This window comes from Truncatella angustata (assembly GCF_020726525.1).
Source record: "Truncatella angustata strain MPI-SDFR-AT-0073 chromosome Unknown BKA67scaffold_3, whole genome shotgun sequence".
Lineage (NCBI taxonomy): Eukaryota > Fungi > Ascomycota > Sordariomycetes > Amphisphaeriales > Sporocadaceae > Truncatella > Truncatella angustata.
In genome coordinates, this window is record NW_025763383.1 from 3689933 (window position 1) to 3715926 (window position 25994).

Below are 25994 nucleotides of genomic sequence, written 5' to 3' on the forward strand. Positions count from 1 at the left end.
AGACTCTTTGTGCATCTCACCCTGTCGAAGGAGCATTTTTAAGTGCTGCGGTTCAATTTGGGATCAATCTTTGTCTCTACTGCCTTGTCTCGCCAGTTTCTGGCATTACGGGCTATTTTATTGCTGTTTCGATACTTCCAGGAGAATCCGGCCGACAACAAGCTCCAAGGCCTCTGCAGTCTTAGCTACAGCGGCCGTCTTAGTTGGTGCCCTTGGCACCTTGTCCAAATCCTGATCTCCCAGCTCGGCCGGGACATGGTAACTCTGGTAGGCCTTGCGGTACTCCTCTGCATCTGGATCTGCGAGGACTTGCTTGACCAGTCTCGCATTCAACTCGTCGAACTAAATTGCATATGTTAGAATATGACTCTCGCGAGGATCAGGGGGACGCTCTCTTGCTGGATACTTACCTCCTTAGTCCAGTCCTCATTTCCTCCGGTCTGCTTCTTGGCAATCTCTTCGCTAGCTTGGAGCAGATCTTGGATCTAGACAGGGATTTCAGCAACAGTTCTATTTGCAATTAGGGATATGGGACGCACCTGGGTCTCAGTGAACTCAATTCCTTGAGCTTGCATGGCGTCAATATAGGTACTTCGATACTCCTGTTTCGTTAGGTTCGAAGCAACTTGATCCACGAAATACTGAGAGTCCACTATCTCTCGCTGTTCGTTGTCGAAGAAGTCCATCTTGGTCTCTCGTTCCTTCTTGAACTTCTTAGCATCGCCCTGAACAAAGAGTGTCAGTATCAGTAGATTTTCGGCACAGGTTCCTAACGCATGTTTACTCACGACGTAGTAGAATTTGAACAGAGTCGTCCAACCCAGGCCCATCGCATCTTTGACCCCGGCATTTCCAGCCCCGCCGACATCTATCCACCTCCACGACTTCTCCTTCGCCATGGACCCGAACTGCCTCTTCACGGCATCATACGTGGTGTATGCATACCAGAAACAGCTGTGGCCGTAAAACTCGTACGCGCCACCAACAAGGGTGGTAGCCGCGAGGATCTCAGCAATCTGCAGGACGGTCGGCCTCCTGTCGACGTCCTCGCCGGACCCGCCCCCGAAGACCAGAGACGCCAGGGGCAGCGGCAGGTCGTCGCTACCCTTGCTGCCGCCCTCGGGCGTCTCGGCAGGCCCGAACGTGACCCAGTCGAGGTCGACCTCGTTGCCGCGCTCGGCGTAGACGCGGGCCCGGTCCCGCGTCGTCTCCTCCTCCACGATGAACTGCACGTACTCGTGCTTCCACTCCGAGTTCAGGTTCTTGACGCGCGAGAAGGACACCACCCGGCAGTTGGCGTACTTCTCCTTGCCTGTGCGCAGGATGTCCGCCCACTCCTGGGTCTTCTTCACGGCCCGCTTCTCCGAGAAGAGGTACTCGATTGAGGTTTTGCCCATGATTGGTTATGCCGAGGGGGGAGACCAGATACGTTGCGAGGTGCGATGTTGTGTTGTATTGTGAATTGGAAGCATGTGCAGGGACCTCTGCCGTCCTTTTGTAGTGAGAGTTGAGAACAAGGAGATGGTCAGAGCTGATACCAGAGCGGCCGTGTCATTCATAGCATTCCACTAATGCTCAACGGAGGATCAGAACTGACTGGGTCTACTCGGTCATCGCCGAACTCTTTTACTCATTATGGAGGCTAGATGTAAGCTGAACTTCTGAGCAGAAACAACGTTGTCTCAACTAATGCTCGACGGGGGACTAGCATTGACTGGGGGCAAAGGATTCTAAACTCATGTCAACCTATTCTCACACATGGCGACCAATGGAAGCCTTGGATCTAACCCGTGTATCCTTGAGGCACGCGCTCTCATCGCGAGTAGCATATCGCCCTGCTGCAAAGGGCATGTCTTGCGGTGGCGTGTACCAGCACATATCAATGCAGGTTTCAGCTGAGTAAAAACCCGAGGTCACCATCTTGGACGTACTATATTGATAGACTCATAACGATGAAGCTGAAAGCTATACTAGTGTCTGCAGTTTGGCACTATCTTGTCTTGATGTGACTCAGCGATTGGACCACTTGCGGGAAGCGGTGGTTTCAGCTTGCGTATGCAGCACACTATTCCAAAAGACAAATCGAACTTTGCACATCGCATTGGGAGTTCTGGCTAACTTCAACCGGTAAACCCTTGCCCGCTAGCTGCAGATGACTGCTAGATTTCACCAAAAGAGAACACCTCAGATCTCAAAAGAGACGAATCGAGCTTTGCCAGCCGTCCTAAGAGTTCTGGCCGGTGGCTCTAACTATAATCAGCGTGCCTTACCCCGCTAAGCTTCGAAGGACTACTATAGTATGGGCGGGCTGGACCGCCCTGCCCCGCTCCCCGCAAACCTCTCTAACAACATGTAGCCTAGTGAGCGTTCAGTGGCCAGCTGAAACGGCCAGCGCTATGTGATCGCTAAAACGTCCAGCAAATCGCAAAGTTCCGGGGCCAAGCCACTTCCGCCTGTGCTCCATCTTTACTCGACTTAACTATACCGAGCTGGGCAGCGTGGCTGTCACATTGCAAAATCACTGACTGTGCAACATTCGCTAACGGCTCAGCCCCCGTCTGCCATTACATGCCCTAAACCTTCTCGATCGCCGACCATACTACGGGGTAGCTGAGACAGATCGAGCGAGTCAGTGGATTGCAGACTGTGATATGTAGTCGCAACCTTGTCAATCCCATAATTTCCGCGAAAGACAGATCTACGTACGTAGTACCTTGGTGCAGCATAGTACCATATCACAAGTTAGTGCCGGCGTTGAGCAGCCCACTCGGTATTGGGGTTCCTGGTTCTCAGCTACGTTCTGGAACCCCGATTAGACTCCCAGCCAGTCTGGGAAGCTGTGCTCATGGGAATGTGCAGATTAGCGACCCCGCAGACATGCCTCAATAGTGAGCCTGTCGGTTCAGCTCAGTAGAGAATATCGATGAGGAGCAGAGACTTTGCGTTCTAGCTAAGGGGAAAGCCACAGAAATCGTCGTATCTGACGGATGAGGTATCATGCACGATATTTCGAGAGCGTGTTCAATTCTCTATGTCGGCTGGTGTATAAAGTCCTCTCAGACCGGCCGCCTCCAAGATACCTCAGGATATCTATCATCCATCCAAACCTGAGAGCAGATACCAGCAACTCATTCCCACTCTTTCTCACATCCTAAACCTGGCTCAACTACCACCGAACTGGTGCGGAACGCCCTCTGAACCAGACGGTACAATGTCTTCTGCAGGCCCATCGACCAAAGAGGTACTCCTCGACGCAGTCGAGGAGACACTTGGAAGCTCTGCGCTGGAGACTATCCAGCCGACTGAAGTCGAGAAGACCTCCGGTCCCAAAGTGCGCAGCGCCCCAGTCTGTATCACTCAGAACCCGCTCCCGCGGAACCTGGAGGGCGGCCCGAGCGAAATCGTCGTCGGGCTCAGGGGCCAGGTCCCACGCTGGGTGCCAGGCTCCGTCGTCAGGTGGGCGGCCTGGCGCGCCGGCTTCGACAGTCAGGAGGACGCCGACTACGCGGCGTCGCAGCTGGCGATCGCCGCCGAGGCCTGGAACAGCGCGGACGTCGGTGTCACGTTCGAGTGGGTGCCCCTGGCAAAGGACGCCACCTTCGTCCTGTGCCACGGCGGCGCCAAGGGCGGTGTTCTGGCCTCGGCCTTCTTCCCGAATGACAATGATCTGAACTATATGTTTACATACAGCGCTGCGTTTGAGGATGACGAGTGGAAGAACAACCGTAAGTGAAAACTCCTCTTGGTGCTTCGTTTGTTCTGCCTTGGCCCCGCTTGTTGGGAAGACTCGAGTCGCTGATGCATTATCACTGCAGTCTGGAAAGTCCTGACCCACGAGCTCGGACATGTCCTCGGTCTGCGACACGAGTTCGCAATCGGGGACGTGCCCTCGCGCATGGCCGCCGAGGGCAGCAGTGCAGTTCGCATCGGGGAGCCGGACGAGCACTCCGTCATGAACTACCGCGACGAGGCCCCAGAGATCCAGCAGTCTGATATTGACTCGACGAAGTTGTTCTACAGCCTCAGGAAGGACTCCAACGGCAAGCCACCTATGATCGGTATGACGAGGGTTGTGAGCTACACGCCGCTTTGATGGACTATTAGAGCGTGGGAGTGCACTGTGATCAGCTCTTAAAAGTAGTATCGAAATCATTTTTGGAGCTTAGCTGAATTGATTGTTATTTAATCTTTGATCCATTGCTAGCTAACCTCGACGCCATGGCGTCCTGGGTGATGCATACTGTGCCGTACACTCTGCGACTCTACGATCCCTATGATCAACATGGCACTCGCTCAATTGTAAAGATTTCCGTGACCTGTATGGCTCTTGTGTACCCAGAAGGAGAGTGCTTTTTCAGGCGCTCTGCATTGAACAACTCTAATTCAAAGTTCTATCAAGCAGACAGCCCTGACGATTTCTATGGACATTTCTTACTAGAGTTCATCTGGAACAAAGCAAGCCATACAGGAGCGGAGGCCACATTGTCTCATCCGAGGACTACCCAGAGCTCTGCACATTCTGTCAAGTCAACTTTGTTGTGGCAGATTGCTAACTGCAAGTAATGCACCATTGGGCTTCGCCGTCGAACCCAGTGAAAAGATGGAAGCCCGTTCACCTTAAAATGACCCTCGGACTGCCAGTCTGGGCGACCGAAGCTGTCGGGATCAACTTCAACGGACTAGTGGAACTGCTCTCACTTCCGCGTCAGCTGCGCGCCCAGAATGCCTACACTTCCAAGAACGTCATCATCGTTGACAGCCTCCTGGTAGCGATACCCCCGATCGAGCGCAACTTTAGTGACGGGGCGGACCTTGATTGGGCAAGGGTTGCGGCGGCAAATTACAGTCTCGCAGTCCAGTGGAGACCTACTCCCAAGAAACAGGATTGGCTGAATAACTTTCTCAAGAATAGCCTTACGATCGCGGCGGGCTTCATTCCAGGTATTGGACCTCTCGCGGCGATTGCGTTCCCAGTTGCTTGGACGGCCATTTCGGATTCGGACAGCTCCGTGGACACAACGCGCAACATAATGCCCGGGTACTGCGGTCTCTGCGGATGAGAGCGACTGGAAGAAGCTAGTAGGCGATGTAAGGGACGTGGCCAAAACTGTTACATCCAGGCTGCCTAGTGTACCCGGACTTGGGTTGGGCGGTATTGCTAGCCAGAAAAACGACACGACAGATGGCCCGACAATCAATGAAGCGCCTGTCGATGATTTTGAATGGAGCGAGGATTGTTTGACAGCTCTCTTCAACGGTGACATTGTAATCAAGGGTAAGGCTTGAAGTACCTTGGGAGGCTTTCTACAACGTGACTTTTTGTGTAGTTTGACAGAACAAACGGTGTCACACAACGTGTGATGAGGAGATGATCGACATATATTGGACATGGCTCAATGAGAGCGCCACAAGTATCAGCACTTTCGAAGAAAAAACGCTGCGATTCTGCAGGAGCTATAACCGAGATTGTAAAACAAAATAATCTACTTTGATTTTTTTACCCTCTGGGAATGGAAATATGTACATCGTGTTTTTCTTCGTAGAATAAGCTTAACACATTATACATTCGTGGTAGCGTAAACCGACTACGTTAGCATTATCATATTGACAACATCTAGTGGAAGAGTTATTTTTGTGTTGGTATAAATGAAGGGCTGTTAGATTTAATGATGTAACTTACCGTGTCTTGTATGTCGAAATATCAACATTACCTTGCACGAACAAGGCAAAATGGCATTGTGGTGGCCTGCCTGGAGGATGTTATGGCAAAACTCGGTTATAAACAAGCTTGTCAGTCCTTGATATGCCTTTCAATAATGGTTCCCGGAGTCTCATGGACAAAGAAAACACACTAACTGGGGTTGCACACAAATAAATCGCGGCAAGCAATCGCCGAGATTCTCTGACGATTTGACCAATCCAAGATCTTACCGAGAGTCGGTGTTGGAGCTTACATCTGTAAGCATATCTCTGTGGTACATGAGTTGCCCACCCGCTTTGACCGCCACCCGGTCAGCTCATTTCGCGGGAGACCACCAACGAAGCCGATTTCCGTCTTCTTTTCCGATAATACCTAGAATTATCTCTTCAAGGTTACTTCTGTGCACGAAGAGAGTCCATACTGACTGGTCGCCATGCAATGCAAAATAATTATCGTAGGCGCTGGAATTGCCGGCCTCTCCGCTGCCATAGCTTTGCGAAAGAGCTGCCATATTGTTGAGATATACGAGAGATCTTCATTCAAGAACGAGCTTGGAGCCGCCATAACAATTGGTCCTAATGCTGGCCGACTGCTCAAGCTATGGGGTGTCGACCCAGCGGCGGCCCGCTTCGTCACATCAGACGCCATCCGTTTCTGGTCTTACGACAAACTCGAAGAGCAGTCTTTCGTTGATGAAACCCATGCGGAAGAGCGATTTGGAGCTCCTCTATGGTATGCGCATAGAGTGGATCTGCATGACGCTTTGAGAGCCATCGCAACTCAGCAAGATGGCCTAGGTACGCCAGTCGTCATCCACCTCGGCAAGCCTGTTGTCAAATATGTATGAAAAAGCATAGTATCCATTTGCGATAACCAGAACTGACTTCCCTAAGCACCCAGAAGATGCGTCTGTGACCCTTGCAGATGGCGAGGTTGTCACTGGAGATGCCGTGATTGCAGCTGATGGCGTGCATTCAGGTGCCGTAGAAGCTGTACTCGGACATCCGAACCGCGTGATGCCAGCTAACTCGCTTAACTTCATCTACCGATTCTTGCTAACACGGAGTGATATAAAGCCTCAGTCCCCGGCCAGCTTCTTTCTTCGAGATGGGTTTGAAAAAAGCTGTACGGTCTTTTCAGATGGACTGAAGAGACGCCTTGTCTATTATCCTTGCCGCAAGTGAGTTTCAATTTTCTTCCATTCCTGAGAAATACTAACAGTTATGCTAGTGCTGAGGTGATGAACTTCGGAGCTTTATGTTACGACAATAATCTTGATCCAGACGCCAGCCAGGAAGGTTCGTCAATATATATGGAAAGAGCGTTTCGATAACCCACTATTAAAGAATGTCATTTTTCAGAGTTGCTAACGGTTCCGATGTAGATTGGCATGCTCCAGTTGATAAATCGACTATGTTCAAACATTTCGAGGGATATCATCCGACTCTTCTTGGAACCATGAAGTAAGTAGTTGGGGGTTGGGATTTAATTCTTGGCATTATTTCGTACATTCCACAACGTAGCTGACACCTCGTGACATTACAGTGAATGTACTGACTTGAAAGGTTGGCCTCTGCTGTATCGCGCACCCGTCACGAAGTGGCATAGAGGCAATTTGACCCTCACCGGTGATGCAGCCCATCCAATGTTGCCCTGTAGGTCAACCTCATCTGTTATGTCAAATAGACTCGAAAAATCTATTTTAACACTAGTTGCAATATAAAGTACAAGGTCAAGCTGGGTGCCAGGCTATGGAAGATGCAATGGCACTCGGTCTTGCATTCCATGGAGTGCGGAGATCATCACAGATTCCAGAGCGGCTGAAGACCTACGAATCCATTAGGCGAAATCGAGCATCTTTGATACAAGTCCTCAGTGATAGAGGAACCGAACAAGGGATTCCGGACGATGTATTGAAGTATCTTGAAGGGCAACCAGTTCCAAGTAAGTCCATATTGTTCGGCACTGGAGGTTTTCAAAGATTTTCAGCTCGAACAGATATCTGTCAGTGCTAACTTGAGCCAGAAAATGCAATCGAGAAACTTCAACTAGTCTACGGGCATGATGTTGTGGAGCATTCAGCGAGTCACATGAAAGCTATCGATAATGAATGGTCGTTGCCACAGTGGTTGATTGATGCTCGGACAAGCCAATGAATGCTCATCATACTCAAGTGCCTAGATGGTACAAGGCCGAGGTTCTGCTCATCGGCAGGCAATTGGGAGACCGCGATGACCCATTCATAGTGCTAACATCCCAGAATAGGCAAGTTGAAATGCCTGGCGAATGGAGATTGAAATTATACTAGTTGCTATCTAAACACAGATGCAGTGTAAAGTCGTTTTTAACTTGGCACTTTTCCACGATATTTACCGATCAAATTGTAGTAGAAACTGCGTCGGCGCTCATTTGGTAGGTCCAGATCTAGTTGAGTATAATTGGGATCAAGTCAAGTCAGCTAGCGCCTGAATGACAGTCACGTCAGTTACTAGACTTTGTGTCGACATGGGTTCCCTTCGATATCTTTCGCATAGAGGACTGGTAGGAACTTTTGTGCAAGAACGCGGTGTGCTAGAATGATCAGACTTGACACCATGAACGACAGAAGCGGCGGTCTTTTGGTGCAGAAAAGAAGTAAAACATTATGGTCAGATGGTCGTTGCTTGCCTGGAGCCGCAGCGCAGTCTGTATGAGTCATATAGGGCAGGTCAGGTACCACCTTTGACGTCAAAATTGTGTTGTGGTATGTTGGAAATCTAACAGACCGAGAGCAACTGAACCAAGGCCAAGCGATCGGTATTTCACCCGGGAGAAAACTGATCATGAGGGGTCAAGGCCTCTAGAATTGAACTATGCTCAAACTAGCTGGCCAGCTTCGCATAACTGACATTAAAGGCTCCGGCATGCACTATAGCCCCTCGACAAAGTCCTTCAAGTCTAACCCCTGTCTGTCCCACTGGGTCTGTAGTTGCGGCCTGATCGCGAAAATCAAAGGAGTCGCAAGACCAAGATAGTAGGTCTCATACGAAACATATCTCGTCCGACCACGCCCGGCACTAGTCAAGATATTTGGATGTTCTGCCCGGCTCAGTGATCCATTGAACAGAGTATTCGACCGCCACGCGTTCATTAGGTATCTCTTGCTCGGATCGTCATCAAGCACAGTAAGGACTTCATCACTAGTAGTGTTCGCACCAGGAAGTAGTCCCGTCGTCGTGAAAACCATCTCCATTCCAACATAGTCATCCTCCGGGGTCTGCACATTGGGCGGAATCTGGACGTCGATCGTAAAGGTGTTCCAGCGGTGATAATTCTCAAAGTCTATCAAGGTATCATAAACTTTTTGTGGAGGCGCATTTATGAATAGCTCCGTGCAGATCATGAAGACTCGCTCTTTCGTGCCGTAGGTTGGAGTAGGAAGAGTTGTAATATTATCACTGGGGCACTGCAGCGACGCCCAATCAATGTCTTTGGAGCTGCTTTCCGATGTCAAGCAATGCACCGCGCCGAGCACTGAACATGATAAAAGCAATCTGAAATACATCCTGGATACAACAGAAGAAAGATTTTGCGACAAACTGTTAGGTGTGTAGGTCTGGCCGTTGTTTATTCTAGGGATTTCACGCCAGCGAAGAGGCCAAGTATTTGAGTCTAACAAAGCAGACTACTCCGCTCAAAGAGCGCCAATATGTTCCGCAACGACATCGAACGAGCATAAACAATGCCGAGTCACTGGTTGTAACTTTCGTTAGAGCTGAACTCCTCAAGAGGTCTAGGTTAGTGGCGTGCAGACGGCTGAGAAAAAAAGAAAGAGAGAAAAGATCTGCAATGCACCGTCCAACCACAAGCGAGCCCCACCATTCTCCACGGCTGACAGAGTCTACAATTATGTAAGAATCAGACGAACAGCGGAAATAAATGCAATAAAAGTTTATGGAACTATTTTTATTAAATATTATTGTATTTGGTGTTGGACCTGACTAAACATAGATGTAGCAGTACTGACCACCAACGCTGCTGACGTGGTTGGAGATAGGACTCGCGGCTCCAAGGATGCCCAAGTTGATCGTGTCGTCAATTGTCGCGTTGTCGCTAGGAGGAAGATTCAGCATGGTCCTGGTGCCACCGATTTGGAATGCACGGTCGACCGGCTTCTGGTTCTGCCAGATCCACCACATCCTGTCGATGTTTCCGTGGTGAAGCCAGAAGAGAGGCTCGTTGGGGCTGTTGTAGAACTGCAACGTCTTAGTAGTGACCATCAATCAAGTACAAGGCTCAAAGGTACTTACGTCACCGCTGGGGTCACCTGCGACGGCGAAATGGCCGTACTGGTGGAGACCATAGTACCCGACAGTGTCGTTACCGGTAAATTGCAGACGGTCTTGGAAAGCTGCAATGTTGGTCTGGTAAGCCGGGTTGCTCAGCAGATCGACGGTATGGTCGTCTGTTGCCCACTTGTTGGCCAAAGGTACAGAGATATCGTGTCTGATGCAGCGAGGGCCGTAGCTAAGCGCGACGCCAGCCTCTACAGTGGGCCAGGTAGGAGCTGACGCTGAGATGTTTGCCAGGACCCCGGCGTAGGGACCGGTTTCTACACAACCACCTAAGTTGCCAGTCAGTCTTCGCCGACACATGCAGAATCAATGAGACACTTACCTCCAACACCAGGCGCAATTGGAAGGAGGCCACTGGGAAGTCCTTGCGTGGCATTGTGGGCTTCATAGACACCATTGCCACCTTGAGAGTACGCGCTACCGTCCAAGCTTGAAGTCATGTTAGTATGTTCAATCTCAACCAGCCATGGCGTAACTCAGCTGGTAGATAATGGTTGACTTACTAGGGAGAGTTGATAGGGTCAAGCGCAGATTTTCCCCAGTTCCAGTACGGCAGGTATCCATTATAACCACACTCGTTTCGCAACGTTTGCTCAAAGGTCCAGATGTAGTATCTGTGCCAAGACAAGAATGCACCACATGCATGGATACTCCAGGTCTGGTTGATATGGGTGGCTACGAAGTCATCGTAGCGTGACCGCACACCAGGAGCGAGTTCTGCCGGTGTCTGGCCAGGCTTGGCCATCAAGCATTTGACAGCCTTGGTATAGCTGAGCTTCTCATCATTAGACAGGGTTGAGTACTCGCGACGAATGGAGATTTTGTCAATCGAGCATGTCTGTGGGACGTTCTTGGTTGCCAGCTGCTTCTTCAGCGAGCCGTCAGCCACCGACACGCCGAGCTTGATCAAGCTTTGTGCCGCAAGGAGGTCAGAGCCGAAGGTGGACGCAGGGGTATACGTCGAGGCCAACGGCAATGTAACCAGCAGGAGGGAGAACAAGGAAGTATGCATCTTGACAAGCGACCGTTGGGCGTGGAACTTAGGTCAGGAGTGTGGCTGCGGAAGCTAGACGAGGATTCACCTGTCAGAGGAACGAACATACTTACTATATATGCAGTGTGTCGCCCTTGCACTCATCGCCTCGATGGTCCGAGTTTCTTTGCTTGCATATGGGTTGGAAATGAGTCCCCACACTTCAGGCAAATATGTCTTGATAGCTATCCGAACCACCGGGTATGGCTTCTGTCGCATGCCGTTTGCCGTCCTATGTAATAGCTTAGTAAATGTCCGAGAAGGGGGACTATCTAGTCTAGAAGCTCAGCTTCCGAGACCATTGTCGATCAAGAGCGACTAACGACATATTTCAGTTGCGCGCACACCCAAAACAGTATAATTAACCAATGCTGGCTCAATTCGGACCATGAGAGAGACGACGAGAACGCCACCACGGGGCACTCTCTACACCAGCACCAGCACGTGGGATACTCTTACAAAATCCCCGAAATGCGTATGCATCTCGCTAAAGTAGGTGGCGCATTTCCTGCAAGTTGAAGGGGCACGTAGGATTCAGGCCTGAGGAACTATCTGCTGGACCCTAGAACGTGATGCTCGCTTAGAGTTATTTACTAGGGGCCCCGGAAGACTTCCTATTGCACCACCTGAACGACCAAGCTTTGGACGAACGAACATTGGTGGAGAGAGTTGAAGGGGACTAGCTTAGGCGCACCCACTTGACCGTTTACAGGCCTATAATCCGATCGATCTGGGATCTTAGTGTGGGTAACCGGCGTCCCGGGTCGGGCCATTGTACCACTACGGGTTGTACCACTAATATATTTTAAGTCTAGAACCCCTCAAACGGTCGTTTTGCTCATGTCCTAGGTCGAGGGATAAGTTAATCCGGACTCTGTAAACATCAGATGGAACTGCGTAGGAAACCCCCGAACGAACGCCAAGACTCGGCTATTTTCTTTGCGCTGCGCCATTGAACGCCTCTGGCTTTGACGAGTTTCGGCAGATCCCCTCGATCATGCACGCACTTCTAGACGAGAAGGAACTCTCACTCAAGTCCGCCTCAACAGACAATTCTTGAGGTGTCTTCATGCATCTGAACTGTTATGACATTTTTTGATGCGGGGGCGAAATGCTCGTCATCTATGATTGTCCTCACATGCGTTAACAAATCGCTCATCGCTTGCTTTTCCGAATCTCATGCTTGACAAGGATGTCGCCATCGAATCATGCCATATCCTATGCAAACTGGGGTTCTAGCTCAGCCATAATATCCCTATTTCCGAACTGCACATTGGATGGAAGAACCCAGACGATGCAGACTATTGGTACTATGTACCCAGTCTGCTAGGGTGAGTTTCGCAGCTATTCTTCCTTCAGACTAAGTCCTTCCCTCGAGTGGCTCTTCCACCGATATTGCGACCATTTTGACAATATTCCTAGCAGGAACGAGTATCACAAATGATAAGTCATGAGAGGCTAGATCTTGAGCAGTTGTACTAATTTCATAAACAAAACCAGAGAACAGCTAATGGCGTAGCGTACCTGAGACTGTCCTAATTGCGGTGTTACATGTGCATTGCACTGTTCACTCACTGCGTCGTGGACGACCAGAAAATGAAACAAAGTGAGGCCATCTGCCCAACTGCTGCCTCCTTGAGGGGAAGTTCACATTGGATCCTCACGAATTCGGCCACCGGTAAAGTATCCCGTGACCCGAACTATCTGCGATCTCTGGCAGACTTGAGATCAATTGAGCAAGGGCTGCACTATTCTGTCATCTGTATCATCTCGCGTTAGAAACCCCTGCAAAAATCGCATGCCCTGGCAATCGCAGTGAGCTTTTTATGAACAATGCATTCCCACAAATGTTGCTGATCGGCAGTTCTTCTCCAGTTCGCACTTTTGCTTGTCGAAAGTCTAGTTCGTCCCAATGGCTGGCTCTGTTGATCAATTGTCGATCAGATCCGACGGTGGGCAAAATGCGGTGGATACTAACGCGCCCTCCATCCTGGGTATCTCGAGCACTTTGATGGCCTTGTCTTTCATTGTCGTGGCCGCAAGATGCTATGTCAGATTGGTGATGCTCAAGTCGTTCAGCATAGATGATGCAGTCATGCTTGTCGCACTCGTAAGTTAGCTCGTTGAAGAACTTGATCTACGAAAATAAGGTACCAGTAGTTGCTGACATATACAGGTTATGGCCATCCTGTCGATGGTCTGCTTTATTCAGATGGTTCATTACGGTGCTGGTAGACTCGAAGGTGACATTCCGGCTGATTGGTGGTCTGGCTTGAACTTTTGGTCGTACATTATTGGACCATTCTCAACAACCGGTATCAGCTCTGTCAAGATTTCCGTGGCCTTCTTCCTTCGACGATTCATGCAGGTGAAATGGGCGTCGCGTCTCATCACGGGGATGGGCATTTTCTGCCTCGTGTTCTTGATATACTCTATCATCACGTTCATGGTGGCCTGTGTTCCGTTGTCCACGTTCTGGGATCCTCAACCAGGAGCGAAGTGCTGGAGTGGCGATGCATTGTCACTCATTGGTACTATCAATGGCGGTAAGTTTTGTCACCTTCAGTATGTCACATGTTCATAACTAACAGGCACAGTTGTCAATGTCACACAAGATTTGTTTTTCGTCATTGTCCCGATTCCTGTAGTTCTAAGGCTTCAAGTCAATCGCAGGACCAAGGGAACATTGATTGCAATCCTCAGTCTTGGGTTATTGTAAGTCTTTTTTGGTACAGCTTTGCAGGCTAGACGACAAACTAAACAATGTTTCAGCGCTTGCGTTGCGTCTGTCGTAAGAATGGTGTACGCCTACCACCGGTCAGATCCTGGGTATACAAGGACCTTCAATTTCATCGTCTGGTTCAAGTAAGCAATAGAAACTTGGATAATCTATATGATACTGACTCACTCTATAGCATCGAACTGCACGCTGGAATTCTTGCGGCGTCTTTGCCAACCCTCCGACCGTATGTATCAATATTTCCCTATTTTTGGTTCACCACGGCAACGCCGCTAGAATGCCTGCTAACTATTTGCGAACCTGCAGTCTGTTCGCAACGATCCTGAAGAACACGTCACGGCTTCGAACATACGGTTACAAGTCTGGAACCCGTTATGGCACTCAATCTGCGCACATACGGTCGGGATACCAAAAGCAGGATGACGTACCGATCCATCTGCGAGAGGTTAACGAGCAAGGTAACTACAAGGCCACGATCGCTACTTCGAGGGCCAAAAGCCTTGAAGATGATGGCAGCGAGGATGGAATCCTTCCTATCATGAACGGGATAAACAAGCGAACTGAGATTACCATCCAGGCAGCTTGAGTTTTGTAGCACACTTGGCGCATGTATTATTTTGGATACCCCAGGAAACACGGATTTCTTTGAATGACAAAAGGTTCGGATGAAAAGTTCAGGAACGCTGCTTTTTAACATTGATTGTAAAAACACCCTTTGACGTCGCGCTTTCAAATTGTGCTTGGCATACTGTGAACGTGGTATACATTCATCGCACCGTCTCTCATCAACAGAAGCAGCCTATGAGCTTTTTTGGTTAGAATTAGAAAGGAGGAGGACTCAACATAACTCTACGTTAGCTGTTACTTCAACCCTGCCGTATCTGGAGGCCCTTGTCTTGCATTACGTAGTTGACGAGTATCTCATGGATTATTTTCTAATCAAGGGCTCAGCACCTTCGCCTCACAGGAAGACAAAAAGAAGAAATGAAACAATAAGAGAAATTGTGTACCAATAAAGCAGAAATCAATCAATTTTCCCATCTTGCGTCACTCCAGCTTGAGATAGACCATGCTTCGGGATTTCATGAAGCATTGGCTTTCACCGACCTCGCTCAAGGTTTCGACGATATATTCTGAAAACGCGGTCTCTTATCTTAAAGTAGAGAAAATCAGTCACCGTGATTTGTGCAAGTGGCTTGCTAGAAATTTGCCTTACATCTCAATTGAAATGGTTGAAGTCTATAGGTCAGACTAATAGGAGTGCGTCACAGTCTCTAAGATATGACATAGGAAGATGAGTTCGACCGTTGACATAGTGTGTATTTTGTGCCACGTTTTAGAATCCCAACCCGAACGTTGGAAAATTTTCCCAAGACTTTCTCACTGCAGCTATGACGCTGGTTTCTTGCGATTGTTCATTATAGGCATGACTCCTGCGACTGCCGCTCGCAGTGTTAGGGTTTCTAGTGTGCCATTCGAAATGTAAGCCTCAGAGCAGCACTAGCGCTACGAGCCAAAGACTTATCAGAAATACCAGAGTATTCCATATCCTTCCATTATTGCCCACATGTGAGATAGCATCGCTCACTCGGCGCCCAGTAGCCCAAGCCCCAGAATCTGGACTTCCCGCTCCTCCTCCGAAGTTGTCGTTTAGAGGTCGACATTCCAAAATGCCGGCAGCACGTCCTTTTCTGTAACCTTCAATGAATTTACTATCAGATTCTGAGGGATCAGATCTCAGATCGGAGGAATGACATCCGTCATCGTACCCTTCGCGATATCCATCCTGATAGATATCACCTTTAATCCCATCGCCTGCGCTGCCACCTCCGACTGGGACTGGATTTGGAAAAGGAACCCAGCTTGGCCCACCGACTGTTCCGCCACCGTTGCCCTGGCTATTCAATAGTTCTGACCCTGTGCTTGGAGTGCTCAATGGAGAATTAACGTCAATGGTACTAGCTGAGGCTCTCTCCGTTGTCGTTGCGGTAGGTGTTGGGCTTCGAAGCGTCTCTGCTGTGGGTACTAGCACAGATGATGTGCTTTTGGGAAGGAGTATGTCGCCAGCCGTTGATGCAGTGATACCCAGGGTTGTGGATGGGAGATCTGCCTGCGCAGTAGTAAGTGCCGCCATTGTCGCCAAATAGGCTCCATCTCTTGGGGAAAGTTTCATGGTATTGTGTATACTGTGCGGCTGACAGTTCGTGGTGTAGTGGTGGATCGCTATATTGCACTCCGTCAATAGCAGCGAAGTGATCTTTTCATGTAAGAAACAGACCTAGAGGCCACCAAACTAATGTATTTTCAATGTACACTTACTCATCAAACATTGCTGCAGGCCTTGTGTGCACACGTGTGAAGGTTTTGATATCACCCAGTCGTTGAGGTGGGGGGATTCGCTTTGTTCAACAAACTCTAACCTACGCATTTACGAAGGAGCAGTCCCACCACCTGAATATATGAGGCCAACAAAAGGACATTCTTCTTCTCTCCAGAAATTATATCCCAATATTGCTTTTTAGAGCGAAACTTTCGAACACTTTGTGGTATTCTCGATTAGTGGGTGGTTTTGGACTATATGGCTCGAAGAATACTGATTCAGATTTCCCCGGATTGGGCCATGATCTGGCTGGTGATCTACTCTTAAAGTTTGAATCTGCACGAAGGTTTTCCTCTCATTCTAACCGCCCATTTGCACGTTGCCAGGTCCTTATTGGCCTGAATTAATCTCCTCGTTTCTCCATACAGAAAGTTTCACATTGTCGCAAAGAATCTCGATGCTCAACCAGAATGAATATTGACATCGGCGATTTTCTATATCACAACTTTTGGATCAAACGATCTATCATCACGACGACCACAGTATTATCACTTGCTGAATGGATTTAATCCACTAAGGATACTCGGCTCCTGGTGCCCGGCCACACCTTCATCTTCAGGATCGAAATCCATATTCCCTGGCTTACCCTTCAAGCCAGTCTCTTTGACCGTATTTTCAACGCCTCCCATATCTTGAGGCTGACCTTTCATATACCCCCTGGTATGGGTGGCACCACCGCGCTGGGTACCTGCCTTGGTCTTGTATTGTGACGCATCAATCTCAGGTGCAGTTGTGGTGCCATGATCTCGGGCAGCCAGGTGATGGGTTTCATGTACAGGATTAATGGTGTGCACCACCTCACGCTGGAAGGTCTCCTTATTGATGACCGGTTGGACAGTCTCATGAATGTGGCTAGTAGAGAAATACGTTAGCGATGATGTGGGGCACGGCAACATCGGTCATCAAGACTTACTGGTGGATGTGCTCGCCCTGCTTCGTCTGGGCTTGCTCCTTTGTGTACTTGGTAGCCTCGACTTCTCGCTCGTCATGGAATTTGCCGCTTTCTTGTTGATGTTTCCTAGCAGCCGTATCATCCCTGTTGTCAAATTCCTTGTGCTTCGTCTGGTTCTGCTTGAAAGAGTGCTTGTCCGGAAGAACTTCTCTCTCCTTGATTGGCTGTACGGTGCGATGGTAGTGATCTTGGTGAACCTCCTTGTCGACTGCCGTGGTAATCTCCTCATGTTGAGAGGGCTTCACCGTCTCATGCTCAACCGTGCGAGCTTCCTCTCTGTCAACAGTTGTGTCGTTCTGGTCAGCTTGGGACATGAACGCTCTCAGAGACTCTGTCGCCTTCCCAATAGTGTTAGAGGGCAGATTTGAGGCCATGGTAGCAGATGTCAGGATGTCGTGCTAGGGGTAATGTTTACAACCGACTCGCGCGTAAGACGCAGTTCAGGTGAATAGTAGATTATTCACAACCGCAATCTGACGGTGGTGTCTTTATGTCTTTATCTCTTGTGAACATTGTACATATACCGAACATGCAGTAGCTGAAAGCAAATCCGAAGCTTGATACATTACCTACTTTGTAGCCTTAGTAAACCATGCTTATGATGCGATGCCATCATCTTGCAGATCCTACTTCCGGATGCTCAGCATGCTTGCTACTATGCCAATGACGAACATGGCTCAATGGTACGAAGATGCGGTATTCGCGACCTTTGTCCTTACTCTTCGGCTGCTATACTAAAATGGGTACGTTGTTATAATCATTGCCCACGGCAATGTGAACACTATCATGTGAAGAACGTCGGCTAAAATTTTGTTGAGCATTGGGGTCCAGATCCTGACGGCCTATTAAAGAGTTTAGGAAGTGCTGCACATCCGCCGACGAACCCCTCAAGCGCTGAAGGGCCTACTCGATCTGGTCGATCTTGTTCTCACAAGATGCGGGGATGTGGGTGCACGAAGGTTACCATTGGCCTTAGGTAAAACTGTATCTAAGTTTCGAGGTTATTCAAGAGTGTGTTTGCAGATACTGTAAAGCCTAGTCGGACTTTGTTGAATCTTATTCAAGTGATGTTGGTTCACATTTGCAGCCTTACTAAGAATAGGGAAAGCTTATTTCCCCAGCTCGGTTTCCCGGGTTAAGACGCGGAAAACGGGCCGCAGCGCGTCATAGACAAGTTTCGATGCCAACTGCTATCGGGTCCGCATTATTATTACTGTTCAGAACAGTTAGAACTCAATCTCTGACGACAACCAGATGTCATGTAAATGTCGTCGCAACGTTTGCACTTTTCATGGCTGTGCAACTATCGGAACGCGGCACAGGGCAGCGCAGGATCGTGAGTAGTGCGATGATGTTTCCATGGCTGAAAAGTTAGTCACTAACATTACGTGGGCTGTGTATATATTAGCCTTCTTCTGGGCCTCGTCAATCCCAAGCTTTCTTGTACAGTACTGACCTAGACTTCGAAGGCCGTGTTCATGATTGCAGCTGACGCAACACATCTCGGAAGTCGGCTAATACAGTGGTCATCTGTACGCACGATCATGTCGGACAAGACAACACATGGATCACAATCCCTGGAGCTCTATTGCAATGATTAAGTCATATTGACCTTGGGATGTGCACTCATTGGCTATTCATGAAGCCTAGCTCTTAGCTCTTGAAAGCCAAGTCTTGGCGCGGCTCATCGACAGATCGAGGTACTCTGATACTCAACGGTGATGCCATACCGCGGCTTGGGAGCTGGCTCACGACCGGCTAGCAGCACCACGCTACTTTATCAGAGGCAAGTTTTGGTGATCGAATGATTCAGTGCACCACTTGGGTATATGTTACTTGTTCCAGTCGAGTTTTTCAAGCTAATTTTTCCAATCCGAATACTCTAATAGTTTCAACTTTTGCGACTTCGATTGTACAATCATCACAATTAGGCCAGTTTGAGATAGAACCAGCTGTTGATAGAAAATTCAAAATGGTAAGTTCTTGGAATAATACGATGGATCCTGCGCTCATCAAGTTAAGATTCTACCAAAGACGTTCTCGGAACTTGCGTCACGCCAATATAGCGGCGGTTATGGTTATTATGGCAGCCCTCGCAGAAGACTATATAGCGGAGCGATCGCTGGGATAGTCGTAGGATGCGTTGTCTTCTTTCTTATCCTCTTTGTTCTGTGTTGCATGTTCACAAGGCGAAGGCGTAACAGAACAAGACAAGCCCAGGGGTATACCAATACTAGCAACACGAGTGGAGGAAGGTTCACATTATTCGGAGGTGGGAAACATAGTACTTCGCAGCAGCCGATGATGCAGACAGGCAATTATCCACAGGGGCAAGGTGGCTATGGTGGCTACGGTTATGGACAGCAAGCGCCCGGGGTCAATCCACCACAAGCCGTGTACCGTTAATCGCAAAGACTACGGTGATCCTCCTTGTATTTTTCTTTGTAGGATTCTGGTGTACATATACACATGTCAAGGCAGTGTTTCTTTTTCCAGAACGACGAACAGGTTTGTTGATAATCACCATAGAATGAATGAGTCACTTGGTAACAATCTATATAGGCGGCCCGATGTTATCTCCTCAAAGCCCGGACTGGGCTTTTGTAGGGTACTGCAGGATGCTTTGAGGGACATTAACATATCAAAAACTCTTGATAACCATTGTGGCAAGCTACACCCTTTTTAATTCAACTTCAATAAGTTTATAAGTTGCCATAAAACGTCCCGTTCGTCTGCTTTCATTTCGGGTCGGTTGTTATAAAGTCCTTAAGAGCTGAATATGCAAGGGCAGGCGTTTCCGATGTATGATGTAGACTTCGAAACGAATCAATAGAATCTAAAGGATTGTTAAGAATTCAACGAAGCCGGGGAGGTATGTTTTAGTTTATCCAATATATATATAATATATATTTTTACTCAAAATTGCTTCAAAATGTGGCAGGACAGTGTCCGAATAGTTCACCTTTAGACTAGTCTAGTCAGAATAAGACAATATTCACCACATGTGACCCTCTTATTAAACCCTTTATATTCACAGGTACCACCAGCGTGACTTGATATTCCTACAATTTCCAATTATATAATAAACCTTACAAGCGCCATTCCCTTTTAAAAGCCTAGTTTAGGCTTTGCGGAGATATCATCAATAGTATCCTAATATCCAAGGTACAAGTCAACCTCTAGCTTGCATAATGCCTCTATTGTGATTGCATCGTGTTTTTAGACAGTGGTGGACTCAAGCCTATGCCATTATGTCAAGTAATTGCGATGGCTCATAGCTTATAAAAAGCTCCCCATTAACAACATATCAATGTGAAACAAGGGCAAAGAATTGGTAGTAGCAATGCCTTTGTTCAGCTTCAACGTGATGAATTGCCTCCGGGAGTATATAAGCCCGATGCCCCTCTGCTCGTGTTATGTTTTCAAGTGCACTCATCAGAATCAGCATTCGGCCAGAGAACATTTCCAAACTTATTACCAACCGTACTCAATACTGTCAAGATCCAATCATCCCAAAAATGGAACAAAGTCCAGCCCCAACTGACTCGCTGCCGCAGAACCCGCATTTCCACTCAGACTATTTTGGCATTGAGGCGGTTGAAGCGAATTCTCGCTTAGCGGAAATTGTTTCTACTGGCGAGCTAGGACGCGCCCCGACACCAATGCCAGATCAAGGTGCAGACCCCGTACTCGAACAAGTTGCCCGTCCTGTGGCTGGGATGAATCATCTTCAGATTTCACGGACCCGTGGTGTCATGGTGCGCAGCATGCAATACGCGCTGAATCATTTGCAAAATGAACTTGACGACCCGACCTTGGTACATACACCAGACCCCAACCATTTCGACCATTTTTGGGACAAGGACGCGTACTTCTATAAAGCTGGCCTCCTGAGGAACGAAATCTACATCAACGCTGACGGCGGCAAGGGCGTAAAATTTCATCCTCACTTCGAGCAGTTCCGCGACCGAAGCACATGTGTTTGGGCTGTGAAGTATTCAAGTAGTTGGCATGATGAAGATCAAGGTCCAGATGTTAATAGCCATTGGTGCCTCATTGTAGCCAACTTTGTAAACAGGCAGTCCACCATTATCAGTCCAGAGCAGTCCTGCCCATGGATGGAAGAGGATGGGGATGTCACGTTTTTTGCTTCAGATCGTTGCTTTGACCGCTCACTGTTTGACGTACAGATCTTTGACCCGCTCTGGGACACCGAAGCCGATCGTGACTTTCGTCGTATGAAGCTGGTGCACTACTTTAACCAGATCCTTGAACTTGCCGGTGTTGCAGCCAGGCCTACACAGTTCGTGGAACATATGCCAGCCTATGAACAGGTCCAATACAAGTGGCAGACGGGCTATCAAGTGTACGTCATAGCAAGGGAATACATGCGTCGCTTGAATGTCCTTCACACTTTTCGTCATATCGGTGCTGGTTTAGAAGATATCAATGTCTGGATAAAGGTAATGTGGGGCGACTATTTTGGACTTATGGGTATAGACGCCGCCCGAGAGTCGATGATGGCCGGGTGTGCCGTGCGGGCTATTCAGAAATCGAAATTCCGGGCCAGACTGGCGATCGAACTCCCTGGCGATCTGACCTATACAGACCCAAGAGACCTTGACCCCACAAAATCCGAAGATGCCTTCGCCCCAGGAGCTAACACGCGTGAACAGGAAGACGAGGAGGAATTCCAGACGAGTTGGCTGTGGTCTCCCAGGCCATGGTTGCTGGGGAGAGGACTTTGAAATCCTCATATCCCTAGGTAGCCAACATGACCGTCCTGTCGGGTATCATAGGACCAGGTACGTGTTGATTGTAGGTACATTGCAAAATTTGTATTCCATTTAGTAGGTTTCAGTACTCGATACGGACTCTTTCGAAAAGTTCCCTGTTCCGTTGCCAAATCGTCTGTGACCGAGTAATGCTGATGTTGATTAGCTGTGTCAAATACCTGTACGCATTGAAAAAGCCTCAATCACGTGCGAACATTTGAAATAAGGCAGAAAATTGAGCGCACGGCAATCCATATAAGAAACTATTAAAAGCTATTGTCATGACGAGAAACGCGCCAACGTGAAACTCGAACCTGTGACAATGGTAACAAGGAACACGCGTACACAGTGTTGCAATGGTGTGAAGAACTGCCGATCTTGGCGTCGCTTAGCTCATGAATGTTCCCGTTCCCCGCATTAGACAGTTCGCCTTGGCGCCCTGTAACCATCATAACGTTGAATGTCGCGAGGTATGTTTAATAAAGAGCAACTGAAGTCTGGATAGATATCAGTTGACCCGGGATGAATCTTATTGATTGATCGCAATGAATGTCGAGTTTCACATAATACAGTAAAATGTATGACACGCCGAAACCACAGGCTCGAGACATGCAGCTTGTCGCGTTGCATTCGCTGTATGTATTGCATGTGTGATCTGCACGCGAACTGCACGTGAAGGCACATCTACACAGTAACCTTAGTCTGCTCGGTACCTCCCGTGGTAAAAGCAAAGCATGGAGCACAACTTCGTCATGGCCAAAGTTGAACTCATTTTCTCAACTTTTACTCCGCAAGCCAACAACCATATGTAATACTTGGGATAATGAGCATGTCACGCCTACTTGTCAGCTATCGGGTTTTGCAGGTCTTTGACGTCTCTATCGCCCGGCCCAATCTTATTTTACCTACCCTTGCTGAAGAATGGCTAATGCACTAAGCTTTCTTTGAGACCCGTACTCCCATAATCAACAGCTCAAGGATCCTTGCTGACCTACGCCGTAATGACCCAATCAACCTATCAAGTCTGTTGTGCACGCTGAACAGCTTCCAAAATAGGTAGGTCGCTGGTATCTTTTACTGCTATCCGCACGCTAATGAATCATGGGGGAAACTACAATTTGGCTGGAAAAAGAATCTGTTGCGCTGCACTCCGCAATCTATGCCGCTCCGAGACCCTGCGAGGATCGGATCTGGATTCCTTGCTATTCGTCAATTGACTCTGTTTGTCTGAGATAGTGGGAAGTTCGTATCGCAATTAATGTGACGGTGGCTAGCAGATTGGGCATACATCCCCGGGCTGCTATGGTTGAATCCCTGTTACTCCGTCTGCCTGGATGCTTATCAATTGGTCCTGGAACGATTTCCACGTTGCATCGGCGTCGTATATCATGCTGCCCAGCCATGCCTTGCATCTAGTATCTCTTACCGCATGCTCTTGCTAAGCTAATGTACCCACTGCTTGACGTTACTCACATTGCCCACTTCTCCGAATACCTTCCTCCGCCTCAGCTTCTCTCCCATCACGTGGACATAGGTCGGCAAAGATGCGTTGGTCGACTATCACATCTGGGTTGCTCTCAATTGCGGCAGTAGCAGGAGCGCGGGACTTTCAACATGTTGGCAGACAAGCCCCTCGCACAGCTCCGGCTGGCGACAATTTCATGTCACACTATCTCGCGACCCGGCAGACAACCGAGCCAAAGTTCTTGAATGATAACACGACGAGTATGGGCCTCCGCTTGCCGTAAATGTAGCACTACTGACCAGGTTTGCAGGTTTCGCAGTCAACGGCACTGGAATTCCAGACGTCGACTTCGACGTTGGAGAATCCTATGCCGGCCTTCTCTCGATCACTGATGATCTGTCAGCAGCTGAAAAGCTGTACTTTTGGTTCTTCCCATCAACAAACAAAGCCGCCGACAAAGAGATCTTACTTTGGCTCAACGGAGGGGTGAGTTCACCGGAGAAGTAGCCATTGAAACAATGTTGACTGTGCTACAGCCTGGTTGCTCGTCGCTAGAGGGCCTCATCCAAGAGAACGGTCCCTTTCTGTGGCAGTATGGCACATACAAGCCGGTCCCCAATCCATGGAGCTGGCATCGACTGACAAACATTGTCTACATTGAGCAGCCAGTTGGCACTGGTTTCTCGCAGGGCAACGTCACGGCAACAAGCGAGGAGGACGTCGCTGAGCAGTTCATGGGCTTCTGGAAGAACTTCATTGAGCTATTCTCGATGCAAGGATACAAGGTCTACATCGCCGGCGAATCTTATGCAGGCAGATACTGCCCGTACATTGGTTCTGCCATGCTGGACGCCAACGACACTACCTATTACGACGTGTCGGGCCTCATGATCTATGACCCGACACTCATGGATGATATCGTGCAGACCAGTCACACTGTCGTTCCTTTTGTCGACTATCATACCAACTTGATGCCGTTCAACAACTCATACAACGACTACCTTCATGAGCAGCACGAGTCTTGCGGTTTCGCAAACTTCTCGGCTACTTATCTGCAATACCCGCCCCCTGGCCCCCAGCCAAGCACAGACGGACTTTCAGATGAGTGTGCGAATCTCTGGGGTTCTGTATACACCGAAATGTTCTCAATTAATCCTTGTTTTGATGTGTACCAAGTCGCCACGACCTGCCCTTTGCTATGGGACGTACTTGGCTTTCCCGGGTCTCTCTTTTATATCCCAGAGGGCTCGTTGGTCTATTTCAATCGCACCGACGTTCAGAAAGCCATCAACGCACCCCTTGGTGCATGGGACGAGTGCGCATCTGGAGATGTGTTTGTGGATGGCGACAGCTCTGTGCCATCTGGTTACGCAGCTCTGCCCAACGTCATCGACAAGACGCAGAACGTCATCATCGGCCACGGTATCCTTGATATGATCTTGCTCGCCAACGGCACGCTTCTATCCATCCAGAACATGACGTTCGGTGGTAAGCTCGGCTTCGAGAACGCGCCTACCGAGCCGTTCTACGTGCCGTACCATGCCCTGAGCACCGCCGACACCATCGGATCTGAGGAAGACCAAACGGCCCTGGCGACTTTGGCTGCTGCCGGTGTCCTGGGCAAGGCGCATACGGAACGTGGTTTGACGTACGTATCTATCGACATCTCGGGTCACATGGTGCCCCAATACGCACCCAGCGCCGCTTACCGGCAACTGGAGTTCCTGCTCGGACGTGTCAGCAGTCTCAGCGACACCACACCCTTCGAGACGGACGCCGATGCGCCGCAGTCTGCGGGCCCCCTGGGCAACGGTACGGGCCCGTCGACGGTCTATGACATCACGGAAACAAGCGATGCGTCCTCTGCATCGAACTCTACTGTCGCAACCCCATCCGGCGCTGGGGCTGCGGAAGCTAGCCTTTTGAACATCGCCATGACATTCATTGCCATTGGGTCGATCTTCTTGTTCTAAGTCTAGTCACGGGGAGCCAATCAAGGATATCAGGTAGCTAATAAAAATTCTAATATACAAATCATATTTATAACATGGCCTGAAATCGACCGTGGATTTGTTCATACAAGAACTTATTCATATACAAAGACTTCAATGGCATGGTTCCCATTATCTTCTGTTTCGATTTCGTTCATTACAATTACTATTCCAGATATCCCTTCCGAAACCGTTGATACTCATACATAAGCTCTGGGGAAACCCGCCCCCCCCCCCCCCCCCCCAACTCCGCCTTTATCCTAGTCGAGACCAATCTTACCCTCGACCAGGAATCATAACCACCATCTGAACGCAGTAGCCCAGACGCATGGCGATCCAGAACATCCGCCTCTGGTCGGACACCCCCCCCCCCCGGGCCTCCTCCACCTCCAATCCGACGGGGACTGCGAGCAGCAACCCCCCGGCACGGCCGACACACAGCCCAGTCCGCCAGCGATCCCCAAGCATTCCCAACGCGCAGCCCGCCGCGCGGCCATCAAACCCCGAGCAGCGCCCTCAGCTCATCGTAGTAGAGCCAGTACGCGCCGCCGATCAGGGCGAAGGCGAACAGCCACTGCACCAGCATCATGCGGGCCGTGGTCGACGACGAGTCCGTGGCGTCC

At 49.2% G+C, this 25994-nt stretch overlaps 12 protein-coding genes across 12 annotated transcripts; 7 read left to right on the top strand and 5 right to left on the bottom strand.

Annotated features, from left to right (window-relative positions):
• Positions 1 to 117: 117 nt before the first annotated feature.
• Positions 118 to 1397, bottom strand: BKA67DRAFT_657951 (uncharacterized protein; the record flags this gene model as incomplete). The annotated part of the gene is made up of 4 exons (XM_046107196.1): positions 118 to 342; positions 411 to 485; positions 540 to 725; positions 789 to 1397. 4 exons carry the CDS (start codon positions 1395 to 1397, stop codon positions 118 to 120), a joined length of 1095 nt encoding a protein of 364 aa, XP_045960324.1.
• Positions 1398 to 3211: 1814 nt separating this feature from the next.
• On the top strand, positions 3212 to 4093 carry BKA67DRAFT_534961 (uncharacterized protein; the record flags this gene model as incomplete). Its single annotated transcript, XM_046099943.1, has 2 exons — positions 3212 to 3725; positions 3816 to 4093. 2 exons carry the CDS (start codon positions 3212 to 3214, stop codon positions 4091 to 4093), a joined length of 792 nt encoding a protein of 263 aa, XP_045960325.1.
• Positions 4094 to 4402: 309 nt separating this feature from the next.
• BKA67DRAFT_690750 (uncharacterized protein) lies at positions 4403 to 5334 on the top strand. Its single transcript, XM_046109146.1, has one exon. The coding sequence runs from the start codon at positions 4563 to 4565 to the stop codon at positions 5058 to 5060; it is 498 nt and encodes a 165-aa protein (XP_045960326.1). The 5' UTR covers positions 4403 to 4562; the 3' UTR covers positions 5061 to 5334.
• A 605-nt stretch (positions 5335 to 5939) lies between these two features.
• BKA67DRAFT_562547 (FAD binding domain-containing protein) lies at positions 5940 to 8211 on the top strand. The gene is made up of 6 exons (XM_046102608.1): positions 5940 to 6542; positions 6595 to 6881; positions 6932 to 6999; positions 7086 to 7164; positions 7247 to 7356; positions 7427 to 8211. Exons 1-6 carry the CDS (start codon positions 6135 to 6137, stop codon positions 7714 to 7716), a joined length of 1242 nt encoding a protein of 413 aa, XP_045960327.1. The 5' UTR covers positions 5940 to 6134; the 3' UTR covers positions 7717 to 8211.
• A 192-nt stretch (positions 8212 to 8403) lies between these two features.
• Positions 8404 to 9484, bottom strand: BKA67DRAFT_562552 (uncharacterized protein). The gene has a single exon (XM_046102609.1). It carries the CDS (start codon positions 9243 to 9245, stop codon positions 8610 to 8612), a length of 636 nt encoding a protein of 211 aa, XP_045960328.1. The 5' UTR covers positions 9246 to 9484; the 3' UTR covers positions 8404 to 8609.
• Positions 9485 to 9660: 176 nt separating this feature from the next.
• BKA67DRAFT_562558 (uncharacterized protein) lies at positions 9661 to 11368 on the bottom strand. The gene is made up of 4 exons (XM_046102610.1): positions 10539 to 11368; positions 10358 to 10464; positions 9991 to 10304; positions 9661 to 9936 (listed from the first exon to the last, which is right to left on the bottom strand). The coding sequence occupies exons 1-4, from the start codon at positions 11045 to 11047 to the stop codon at positions 9682 to 9684; spliced, it is 1185 nt and encodes a 394-aa protein (XP_045960329.1). The 5' UTR covers positions 11048 to 11368; the 3' UTR covers positions 9661 to 9681.
• A 1559-nt stretch (positions 11369 to 12927) lies between these two features.
• BKA67DRAFT_645459 (uncharacterized protein) lies at positions 12928 to 14490 on the top strand. Its single transcript, XM_046105879.1, has 6 exons — positions 12928 to 13178; positions 13245 to 13614; positions 13666 to 13783; positions 13841 to 13933; positions 13984 to 14034; positions 14115 to 14490. Exons 1-6 carry the CDS (start codon positions 12981 to 12983, stop codon positions 14392 to 14394), a joined length of 1110 nt encoding a protein of 369 aa, XP_045960330.1. The 5' UTR covers positions 12928 to 12980; the 3' UTR covers positions 14395 to 14490.
• An 807-nt stretch (positions 14491 to 15297) lies between these two features.
• Positions 15298 to 15942, bottom strand: BKA67DRAFT_657957 (uncharacterized protein; the record flags this gene model as incomplete). The annotated part of the gene is made up of 1 exon (XM_046107197.1): positions 15298 to 15942. The coding sequence occupies one exon, from the start codon at positions 15940 to 15942 to the stop codon at positions 15298 to 15300; it is 645 nt and encodes a 214-aa protein (XP_045960331.1).
• A 734-nt stretch (positions 15943 to 16676) lies between these two features.
• BKA67DRAFT_534968 (uncharacterized protein) lies at positions 16677 to 17514 on the bottom strand (the record flags this gene model as incomplete). The annotated part of the gene is made up of 2 exons (XM_046099944.1): positions 16677 to 17040; positions 17102 to 17514. The coding sequence occupies 2 exons, from the start codon at positions 17512 to 17514 to the stop codon at positions 16677 to 16679; spliced, it is 777 nt and encodes a 258-aa protein (XP_045960332.1).
• Positions 17515 to 19112: 1598 nt separating this feature from the next.
• Positions 19113 to 19546, top strand: BKA67DRAFT_534969 (uncharacterized protein; the record flags this gene model as incomplete). The annotated part of the gene is made up of 2 exons (XM_046099945.1): positions 19113 to 19115; positions 19163 to 19546. 2 exons carry the CDS (start codon positions 19113 to 19115, stop codon positions 19544 to 19546), a joined length of 387 nt encoding a protein of 128 aa, XP_045960333.1.
• A 951-nt stretch (positions 19547 to 20497) lies between these two features.
• BKA67DRAFT_562577 (uncharacterized protein) lies at positions 20498 to 22055 on the top strand. Its single transcript, XM_046102612.1, has one exon. The coding sequence runs from the start codon at positions 20557 to 20559 to the stop codon at positions 21886 to 21888; it is 1332 nt and encodes a 443-aa protein (XP_045960334.1). The 5' UTR covers positions 20498 to 20556; the 3' UTR covers positions 21889 to 22055.
• A 1404-nt stretch (positions 22056 to 23459) lies between these two features.
• BKA67DRAFT_657960 (Alpha/Beta hydrolase protein) lies at positions 23460 to 25353 on the top strand (the record flags this gene model as incomplete). Its single annotated transcript, XM_046107198.1, has 3 exons — positions 23460 to 23640; positions 23691 to 23866; positions 23917 to 25353. The coding sequence occupies 3 exons, from the start codon at positions 23460 to 23462 to the stop codon at positions 25351 to 25353; spliced, it is 1794 nt and encodes a 597-aa protein (XP_045960335.1).
• Between the last annotated feature and the right edge of the window lie 641 nt (positions 25354 to 25994).